The 11,740-nt window shown below is 39.5% G+C and overlaps 1 protein-coding gene across 1 annotated transcript; it reads right to left on the minus strand.

Annotated features, from left to right (window-relative positions):
* Positions 1 to 6,159: 6,159 nt before the first annotated feature.
* On the minus strand, positions 6,160 to 10,527 carry LOC309689496 (cytochrome c oxidase subunit 7A2, mitochondrial-like). Its single transcript, XM_082505971.1, has 4 exons — positions 10,414 to 10,527; positions 10,037 to 10,126; positions 6,786 to 6,870; positions 6,160 to 6,422 (listed from the first exon to the last, which is right to left on the minus strand). The coding sequence occupies exons 1-4, from the start codon at positions 10,435 to 10,437 to the stop codon at positions 6,367 to 6,369; spliced, it is 255 nt and encodes an 84-aa protein (XP_082362097.1). The 5' UTR covers positions 10,438 to 10,527; the 3' UTR covers positions 6,160 to 6,366.
* Between the last annotated feature and the right edge of the window lie 1,213 nt (positions 10,528 to 11,740).

Here is an 11,740-nt window from a genome sequence, read left to right on the forward strand (position 1 = left end):
TGATTTACGAATAAATTCTTTACAAATCCTACCATGTGGATTCATGGATATTTTTTTTTTCACATTCTGTCTCTCACAGTTGAAGTGTACCTCTGGTGCAAATTACTGACCTCTGTCATCATTTTAGGAGTGGGTGAACTTGCACAATCGGTGGCTGACTAAATACTTTTTTGCCCCACTGTATTAGATTATTTTCATCATATTGAAATGAACTGACTGGGTTTATGGTTAAAGAATAGCAATAGGGATTGTCCTCACGCACTGTTTTACCCCATCTAGTAAATCTGGCCTTGAGTGGCCTACACCAGGAGATGCCGGACTAGAGCAGCGCAGATACTGATGGACCCGTCCCATCCAGGCAACAAGTGAAATCCAGTGAAAAGTGATCTAATGAAGGCTGGACACTGGCCTATAGTTAGACGGCTGGGTCAATAAACAATGCTTTTTAAACAGTGGCTTAATTCCTGCCACCTTAAAAGCCATGGAGATCGATTGATCACATTAAGATCAAAGAATTAATTTTCAGTTTAATTCAATTCGATTTTACTTATACAGGGCAAATCACAACAGTTGCCTCAAGGCACTTTATATTGTAAGGTCAAGACTCAATAATACAATAATACAGTAATACAAAAGAAACAGAAAAAACCCGAACAATCAATTAACCCTTATGAAAAAGCGCTTTGGCAACAGTGGAAAGGAAAAACTCCTTTTTAACAGGAAGAAACCTCTGTCACAATGAGGGGAGGAAAACAGGAAAACTCATGCTGTGGAAGAGAGTCAAAGATTGATAATAACTAAAACTTTAAAACCCTAACTATATGATCTAAGGCTCTTGTGTTTCTTAGGAAACACAAGCGAGCCTACAGTGTGGGAGCGAAGTGCTCTAATAGGGTGATATGGTACTACAAGGTCATTAAGATAAGATGGGGCCTGATTATTTAAGACCTTGTATGTGAGGAGCAGGATTTTGAATTCAATTCTGGATTTAACAGGAGTGAAGGGAAGCCAATAAAGGAGAAATCTGCTCTCTCTTTCTAGTCCCTGTCAGTACTCTTGCTGCAGCATTTTAGAATAGAATAGAATAGAATAGAATAGAATAGAATTCAACTTTATTGTCATTGCACATGCACAGGTACAGGGCAACGAAATGCAGTTTGCATCCATCCAGAAGTGCTTTAGTGATATAGATATATTACAATATATATTAGCAATAATATAGATATGTGAGTATATTACAGAAATGGGTCTATTATGGTATGTTATAATGTACACGGTATGAAGTATGTTGTGAATATTCTATAACTATAAGTATGTACAGGCTGTAGTGAGTACAAGCTATGTACAGGCTATGAACAGGATATAAATATGAAAAACTATACAGAATATGAAATAAATAACTTTACAGAATCTGAGATATACAGCTATACAGAAATGGGAACTATGCAAGTTGTAAACAGTTGTAGCATTAAAGATTATCGAATGTACAGAATGATTATTTACACAGAGCTATACAGTAGTTTAGATCAACTGAAGACTTTTCAGGGAGTTTTTAGGACATCCTGATAATAATGAATTACAGTAGTCCAGCCTGGAAGTAATAAATGAATGAACTAGTTTTTCAGCGTCACTCTGAGACAGGATATTTCTCATTTTAGAGATATTATACAAATGGAAGAAAGCAGTCTTACATATTTGTTTAATATCTTAATTGGAGGACATATCCTGGTCAAAAATGACTCCAAGGTTCCTCGCAGTGTTACTGGAGGCCAAGGTAATGCCATCCAGAGTAAGAATCTGGTTAGATACCATATTTATAAGATTTTCAGGGCCGAGTACAATAACCTCAGTTTTATCTGAACTTAGAAGCAGAAAAGTAGAGGTCATCCAGGTCTTTATGTCTTTAAGACATTCATGCAATTTAACTAATTGGTGTCATGGTCCGCGGCCCGGCGTCCGGGGTGCTGTTGGGATGCCCACGCCCACGGGCGTGGCTGCTAACCCCACACCTGCATCCCATCCCAGGCGATCACCAGGTGGACTATTTAATCCTGCCCTACCTGCTGCTCCACGCCAGTCCGTAGTCGCCTCTCAGCGGTAACGTACACCTGCGGGAAAAAAAACCCTTATGACAAATTGTCTATTGGAACTGACTCTGTTTTACCCTGTGTACTCAGATCACAACTCGGCGTTTTTGCGAGCCACCTGCCTGTCCACCTGTCCGCCTGAGATTCGGAAGCACTATCAGCCTCGCCGTCTCGACCCTTTTGGAGCTTCGGTTCATGACAATTGGTGTGTGTTATCTAGCTTCGTGGACAGATAGAGCTGGGTGTCATCTGCATAGCAGTGAAAATGTTTGCTATGCCTTCTGATGATACTAAGGTCCTAGCACTGAACCCTGTGGAACTCCATCATTAACCTCAGTGTGTGAAGAGGACTCTCCATTGTCATGAACAAATTGGAGTCTATTACATATATAATTTAAACCACTGCAGCGCAGTACCTGTAATACCTACAGCATGCTCTAATTGCTCAGGATATTATAGTTGACAGCATCGAACGCTGCACTGAAGTCTAGTAGGACAAGCACAGAGATGAGTCCACTGTCAGAGGCCATAAGAAGATCATTTGTAACCTTCACTAAAGCTGTTTCTGTGCTGTGATGGGCTCTGAAACCTGACTGAAACTCTTCAAATGAGACATACATTAGTATTTCCACCATGTTACTTGTTGAACTTCTACAAGTAACTGCGGTTTATGGGAAAGCTTCAGCCCTTGTTACCCACCAAACTATTCCCATTTACTTGTCCCTGTCTGGTAATCATGAATTCTTTGGGTTTGAATATCCTTGTGCTGTTCTGACTCTTGGACATTCATGGCTCTAGGTTTACATCAAGGTCTGGCAGAGGTGTTTAGAAAAGAATAAAATCTTTCACCTCACTGACTGTATGACTGCTACTGATTGTTTTTATGTGGTGTACCCCTTCCCTTCAACCGTTTGTGCAACCATCCTTACTGGAACAAGAGGCTATGAAGAAATCTAGCTTGGATTTTCTGGTTATAGGTAAAGTAAGTAAGTAAAATGTATTTATTAAGCGCTTTTCACAGACAGTCACAAAGCGCTGTACACAAATATTAAAATAAACAATACAACCAACAGACTCTGAGTCTATGAGCGGAGATGAAGAGCAGCAGTGTATTTTATAAGAAGCTTGGATAAATAATCTGGAGCCTAGTCATTATTTAGTGCTCTGTATGTTAAAACAAGAATTTTAAAGCGAATTCTAAACTCTATTGGGAGCCAATGTAAAGAATATAAGATGGGAGTAATGTGAACACGCTTGGTAGAACGAGTTAGTAGCCTGGCTGCTGCCTTTTGTATCGCCTGGAGGCGAGAGAGAGATGATTTATCCAAGCTAGTAAACAGGGAATTACAGTAATCTAAGCGTGATGACACAAATGCATGAATCAGTTTTTCCAGTTCAACTGAAGAGACCATATGTCGCAGTTTAGAGATGTTTCTTAAATGATAGAAACAGGAACGAGACAAAGATTTTACATGAGAGTCAAGGCCCAGAGAAGAGTCAAATATTACTCCAAGATTTCGAATATTTGACTTGACAGATGGACAGAAAGAGGTAAGAACCTGACTAATGTAGCTCAGGAGGAGCTATGATCATGGTCTCGGTCTTGTTGGTATTTAGAACGAGGTAGTTGCTTGAATATAAAAATATAAAAAGAAAATAATAATGGACCTAAAACTGAATCCTGTGGGACCCCACAGGTCAGGGCAGCAATGTCAGAGGTGAACCTGTCAGTCCTAACAGAAAAGGTCCTGTCTGATAAATAGGAAGAAAACCAGTCTAGGGCAGAGCCAGATACACCAGCCAAAACCTTGAGCCTGTTAAGTAGGATTTTGTGGTCGATGGTGTCCTGCCACAAGAGGGAGGTATATTCAAACAGTAGCTTCTGGATAACACTGTTTGTGGCAGTCAAAAGAGACTAATTTTAATGTTCAAGCAAAATGATCACAGAATAATTCCCTGCATCAGATGCCATTAACAGATCATTATAGACTTTTAAGAGAGCGGTCTCTGTAGAGTGCTGCTTTTGAAGCCCAGACTGAAAAGGGTCAAGAATGTGTAATTTACATAATAGAGACCTGAACCGATTTTCAACAATTTTTATGGTATAATGGTGTTATACATCCATCTTCCTTTCCTCTTGCTGCTTTTTTCCTTGTGGCAAAAATGAATAATACACTATGGCATTTTATAGATTACTGTGGAAATATATCTAGCACAAGTAGTCAGTTCCAAATTTTGAAACTACAACATTTTTCCAAACTGGATCTCCATAAGGTCTATCACCCACTCCACATAAGCCAAGTGGATGATTTTCTTAACAATTTCATCTTTTTCACCAATTACATTCTTAATATTCCTGTAAGTTGGAGGGAATCAGTCAACAGGTGAGGTTAGTCTTGCAAAGGCTCTTGGAGAACAGGCTGTATACGAGTCATTTGTGAGTATGTTGACCAAACATGTATTTAGTCATGAAAAAGTACCTATTTCCCATTTCTATGGTGTGTCAGAGCTGTTTACACTTAGACTTTTTTCCTATGAAAAAGATTCGTGTTGTGATTCCCATCAGACTCAGATGACACGCTGAACCTGGCAGAAGTTCCCGTACTTGCAGGAACCACACACAGGGACAGACTTCCTCGCTAACCTGCAGCTCTCACACAGCAGGCTTTGATTCAGTTTTTTCGACAGGTCCAGAGCTACTTTAAGGCATCTTTAACACACTGCAGAAACATTGTTTTCACTCTCTTGTGAAATTTACTATGTTGCTCTTTAACAGAGCCAGCCACTAAAATGTGGCCCTCATAGATAGTACAGGAGCACACATTCATTACATTACATACATTACACATTCCTGACTGACACCCCCATCACCTCTGTGGACTCATTCCGCTTCCTGGGTACCACCATCACCCAGGACCTGAAGTGGGAGCCCACCATCACCTCCGTCATCAAGAAAGCCCAGCAGAGGATGTACTTCCTGAGGCAGCTGAAGAAATTCAACCTGCCAACACGGACGATGATGCAGTTCTACACTGCAATCATCGAGTCCATCCTCACCTCCTCCATCACCGTGTGGTACGCTGGAGCCACTATCAGGGACAAACAGAGACTGCAGCGTGTTGTGCGCTCTGCTGAGAAGGTGATTGGCTGCAGACTCCCATCTTTGCAGGACCTGTACACCTCCAGGACATTGCGGCGTGCAGCTCGGATCTCAGCTGACCCTTCTCACCCTGGACACAGTCTGTTTGACCTGCTCCCCTCAGGCAGGAGGCTCCGGTCCATTCGCACCAGAACCTCTCGCCATAAGAACAGTTTCTTCCCCTCTGCTGTTGGACACATGAACAATAACCATATGACTGTACCCGCCACGAACACATGACCCTACGCTGTGTCACTGCATCATTCCATGTTTGGCACTGATCACCACCTGCACTCATGTATATATCTTTCCACGTAGCACTTTTAATTCTTATCCCTACTTTTATTTTTTTTCCATGTCTATTTAAGTGCTATTTATGACACTGTTTGCACTGAAGCACCGCAGCAATTTCCTAATGTTGTAAACCTGCTCAACATTTGGCAATAAACCCCATTCTGATTCTGATTCTGATTACCTCTGCCAACAAAAATTGCTTGTTTTTTGGCAGGATTTATGGAGAAGTGGTAGCGGTGACCAAGAATGGTTTTAGAATATTTAGGATTTTTTTTTTCCTTCATATGAAAAACACAAAAATGGATTACTTGTCATACACATAAATTTACTGTCCAATGTACCCTCTAGTGCACGCTTTACAAAATAGCAAACAAAGGCTAGAGGCTGAAGGCTTTATATAATGTTTATTAACTGTGAGAAGCCAAAATTGTGACAGAGTGAGATTTCATTACTTGTGCAAGTTTAAAACTCTATAAAACTGAGACTGACGATGGGAAATCCTCATACTGGAGGAAAAAGGTTTACGCTTGCAGAGCCTCATGTTGCTTTACTAATAGTTTAAAGTTTAATTCCATTACTTCAGTAGCTTTTCACAGTTTACCACCATCAGAAAACTAAAAAGGAAGAGGCACGAGAAGGTTCTTGGTCATGAGAGGCATTTCTTTATTGATCCTCAGGGCACCAGAGACTACAAGAAATAAATAGTGATCCAATGAACACCACAATAGAATCGCACCACGACATGAAACGCGGTCCGGCACAGACGGAGTATTTTCATCTTCTTACACAATATAGAACAGCTGGCCGGTTTTTGGAAAGTGGAAGTAAACAGCTGAAGCAGAGAAGTTATTTCTTCTGAGGGAAGGCTGCCTTCACCAGCTCAAACAGCACATATCCAACACCTGGAAGGAAGAGCAAAAAGACGAAGATTAAAATGGATTTCAAAGTGCTTCACTAAGGATAAGGTCCCATTATTTTCCAATGGATCTGTATCCTCATATATACTACTTCATGTTCTGTGGTCTGTGGAAAGAACACCATTTGTTAATAGCAGTAAGAGTTACCATTACTTAATCCCAGCAAGATTCTTTCTATTTGTTTATCTGAAAGGTATCAAATATCAACTACCATGGTACTAAACTTGTGTACCACCTGAGGCTAAATTATCAGGCTGGATTTTTCAATTTAAATAAAAACTACAGCAGCTCATGAGGTTCATAAAGTAGCTCAGAGTTTAAAGCAGTTACAAAGACAGGTGTACTTACCCAGGACGGTGAGTGCCATCGTTGTCCTGTAGAGCAGGGCGTCGGCACTGCCTCCCTTTAAATGAACCGGCATACCGTTATCCTCCTGCAACAGAAGATGGAGGGGAACAATCAGGTTTGTAAGCCCTGCTTTAACCAGAACTCATCCAGACACCGACAAAGATTAAACACAGTGAAGAGCAGCAGCAGTTTGCAAGAAAGCCTGCTGATGAGTGAGCATCAAAAACAAAAGAACAACTTTTCAACATCTCTATATATAAATAAATAAAATTTTTCACAATAAGGGTGTTTTATTCTATAAAAGTGATATCTGCTTCTATTCCAACATGGCACAAAGACTTTTGTTTTACACATTTTGGGGATTTGACTGATCTTTTCCCCCCACTTCTAAATCACCATACCAAAGTGACATAACATGACCATAATGTTCATGTCCATCAGGAATCTGGGTAAGTTAGAAATCTGCATTTCATGTAAAAAATTTTTAGAAAAAGCAAACAATCTTTGTTATAAAATAACCAAAAATAACAGAAGAATACTTTTTTCCAAGAAAATATGAATTTATCAAGAAAAAGGTGGAATAAAGCCCTCGCTTTTTTTAACCTTGTGTCAATAAATAAATCCACAAAGCAAAAATAATCTTTTTTAAAAAAGTTATGAAGCCAACAAAATTACCTGACGCTTAAAAAAAATAAATAAATAAAAAAAATCTGTTACTCAGATCAAAGCTAACATTTAAAAATAGATCCACTTTCTTTACAGTAAATCTTTAAGATGTGTTAAAAAAATATTAAATATATCTACTATCCGAAAAGTGCTGCAATAAAAATATATTCTTAAGACACAGGAGGACGTTTTAGGATATTCATTTTTATCACTGGTCTGAGTTACAGATTGAAAACGGACCTTTTGAAAGTTCAGGTCTAATTTTGTCCTCTTGTATTAAAGTATGCAATTATGTTTGCAGCTGTTTAATCATACAACACATAAGTAGCAGACTGGAGCAGCCAACAGCAGTGCAGGAGAACAAACCAGCTGGAAACTAGTTTAGTCTGCAGCACACACTGGAAGCTGTTCAAATCATCTACATGTTCTTCATTTTCACACCGATGATCTGCTTCAGCACCAGCTCGTCCTTTTCCTGAAAGCTAAAAAACTACTGAAGCCCAGCTAGTGCTGCTGTTAGCGGCTGATTTACTGCAGGTTAAACATGCAGAATTAGTACTCCACTCAGTTCGGAGACTTATCTGTGGAGCTAAACTGACTGAGGTGTCCTCATTAGAAGAACCGCTGCTAAAGAAAGAAAAAAAAAAAAAAAAGCACCATTGACCACAAAACTGCAAGAGGAACACATAAATAATAATCCATCTTTGTGTAGACAGACCGGACACCAAAATCTAACTCTTTCAAAATTAAACACAAAGAAAACCAAGAAACTCGGATGGACGCTCGTCTCCACACTGCTCAGAGACTACAAATACGGTTTTAATGTCTGATCTCTGCAATTTAAAAAAAATTATCGTCTACGTTTTTTGCAATTACACAAATCTTAAATGAACATTTTATTCACTGAGGATTTCTGAAGCTCAAACTGAAGTATTTACTGAGTTTAAGGACGCCATCCAAAAGTGAAAGCAAAACCAACCAACTAAAAACAGTTCTGACATAAACATTTCCAGCAACTGCATTTTTCCCTGTTCTTCTCATCTACTTCTTCAGGGTTTCCTCCACTGTCTCATTTTATAGCTAAAGAATAAATAAGCTGGTAGGAAAACTTTTAGTTTATAGTAAAACTGCTTGTTCTTTCTTTAAAACATTGCTGCAGGCTGACTGGACATGCAGAATTTACTCTACGATAATGTTTAAAGTTAAACTTACTCCTTATTTATGGCATTTATATCTATGATATTTATATAAAACAAATCTAATAAAAATTAGCAAACCACAAGTAATTAAAGGCATTGCCTTCATATTAAATACTTTTTAATTTAAGCCAAAATAAGACGTTTTAAGAACATCTTAAGGATTTGTAAGCACTGAGAGGTGTCACAGGTTTTTAAAGTGGTATGTTTAGCTAATTTTTTTTAAGAAAAAAAAAGCTATAGAATCTCATCTTAAGAGGTCTCAACTTGATTCAATTGCAGCTCCAGATTTTGGCCAGCAGAGGTCACCATTCAAGCTTGCATTTAACACTGGATCAAGTCATTGCTATTTTTTTAAGAGCCCATTTAAACTTAAATTCAGACCATGACTGAAAACTTAGATATTAAAGGTTTTTGTTTTATTTATTTCTTATTCACTGTACTTCTGGCTCTAAAGCAAATCTGATATTGGTTAAAAAGAAACAGTTATACTGTTCAAATCATGTTTTCATGGTCTGAATGCAAAGTTAAAACAAAAATAAAAGATCCAGATAATTGACTGCAGCTCTGAGGGGACCTTAGCTTCCCCAAGCTTTAAAAATGATTGATCCCAGATCACGTTAGGAGCGCCTGAAGGTTGACGTTCAGATAACTGAGTACACACCAAAACAAGAGACCATGAGAACATATTTCCTTTAAAATAAACACCTACTGAAGGGAGATAACAGAACTTTGGGTTTTTGTTGTTTTAAGTCAATGACACAAGTTAGGTGGGTGATTGTTGAGGGGCTTTGGTGTCCTCTGACTCCTTCCTTTGGTTGCTAAATTTAAAATGAACAGAGCAGATCTGTTGTCAGCAAGGTGAAGAAAATATGCTTAACTGTGATAAATATCTACAAATATGAACAGATGTGACACCATAGTGACCTTAGATAGCCACCAAAAAAAATTACATTAAAAACTTAAAGGACCTCCAACTTATATTATTCAGTGTGGATCCCTTGAACTAATCACACAGAATGAACACATTAACAATTCCATCATCATTAATTCAGCTTTCTACATAGAGACAGACAGACAGACACACACACACACACACACACACACACACACACACACAGGAATTATTATTTTGACATATTAGAATGTTTTCAATGCTCCTGTATCCTTTAAAATTTCCCAGCGCACTCCCAATACAAAGATATGAGGTTTGGATCATAGGACAGAGCCTCAGTTCAAATAATAATTAATATTATAGGTATACAGGAAGTAGGAAACGGTCGTATTCTGAATTTAAGGCCGACAACAGAAACACAAAGGAGGCCTTCGATGATGACAGGGTTTTATGGAACAGTTGGAAGTGCAGCGGTCTGTCTGTGTGACCTTTACCTGGAACACCTTCTGTTTCTGGGGGACTTTGTTCTCAACCTGCCGCCGGACGGAGCTGGAGATGCTCCGCCGCGCCACCTGCTGAAGCGCCTGGAAAACAGCAGCGCAAGGACACGGAGAAACACTCATTTAATGAAAATATAAGAACCCAGTCTTGAATACACAGAAAACAAACACCGAGAGGCCGGACACCACCGCTAAATACAACTCCTCTGCAAAGCTAATGCAAACTCTTCCCGGTGTTGACCCCTGCTAACCGTTCTAAGCTAAATATAGCCGACTGTTTTTACCCCGGTGGCTCATCCATCGCATTTATCCAGCTCACTAGTTTAAAAAACAACACCCAAGAGAAACTTGTAAATAGAAAATAAACTTACATAAAATTGTCTGTACATGCTCATCGTCCGTCTACAGTCCGCTGTCTGTCACAAGGGCACAGGAAACCTTTACTTCCGTTTCCACTGAAATCTTCTTCGCTATCATTAACTGTGCTCATGCTGCGCGCTGCTGCCCCCTACATGAGCGTCAGGTACCCACAGTCAAGCATGAGAGCAGATTTACAGTTTTTTCTGAATGCCTAAGCACATTTTTTGTAACTATTGGCTAATTTTGCAAAACTCTTCACACAAATAAGAAAACCTGTCACCCAATAATCAAAACATTGTAGTTCTCTTGCAAAAGCAAACACAGCTAGATTAACTCTTCACACCTTCGTAAAAATGGTGTTTCCGTATCAAACAGTACACACAAGCCATCATCTACTAAGCACACAATGCGCCAACTGCACACTGATGGTATGAATACAAAACACATCTGGCTTTTGCTTTCTCTGTGCACAAGGTAGGCTATGTCAGTTTGAGCTCATACTTCTGTCATAGATCCATAAGCATAGAGGGATCCAAACTTCAAGCACTGGTGTTTATTCAAACACATCAAAACAAACACAAGTGTTTATTTCCAAGTATAGGATTATTTGCAATCGCCATAATGACTATATGGGTTACTTGGTCTGCAGTGAACATGCTGCCTCTGCCCCCAGCATCTGGTCATCTAGCAATTCTGTAAAGTAACAATTTCAGTATTTTTACATCAATGGTATTGGTGTGTTTCTCATTGGCATATGGCAGTGCTACAAATCTTTGTGCGAAGTGACTGTACTCACCGATTCTCATTTCAAGATGTCCTTATGGTACTTGCTACAGTGTAGCGGCTCGAGTTAGGCTGGACCCGTTGGCCAGCTACCCTCAGGGTCATTCCACGGTTGATTACATGGTCCACTATTGTAGCTCTGATGTCATCAGCAATTCTATTTCTTACTCTTCCTACCCTTCCTCTCCCCCCTCCTCATCTTCCTCTCCCCCTCCTCGTCTTCCTCTTGCTCCTCCTTGTCCTTGTCGTCCTCTTCATCCTACTTCTTCACCTCCACGTCCTCTTCCTCGGCCTCCTCTACTTCTCACTCTTCCTGCTCCCTCCATTGTACTCCGCACACACAGCTTACCTGTATTATAGTGCTTAGGCTGATTGCAAAGTGAACTAATTATCTAAAAAAGTTTTCACATGTGAAAGTGTGCCAGACAGTTGGCAAATTAGTGTTAATGATAGCCATACATGTGTATACTTTTGCTAGGAGTGTGTTGGAAATTTGGTAATTGAGTGTTGTGCAGTGAATTGTGCCTACAGTTTTGCAAAGTGTGTGTTACAAAA

Source organism: Aulonocara stuartgranti (genome assembly GCF_965226115.1).
Source record: "Aulonocara stuartgranti genome assembly, chromosome: 15".
NCBI classification, from domain to species: Eukaryota; Metazoa; Chordata; class Actinopteri; order Cichliformes; family Cichlidae; genus Aulonocara; species Aulonocara stuartgranti.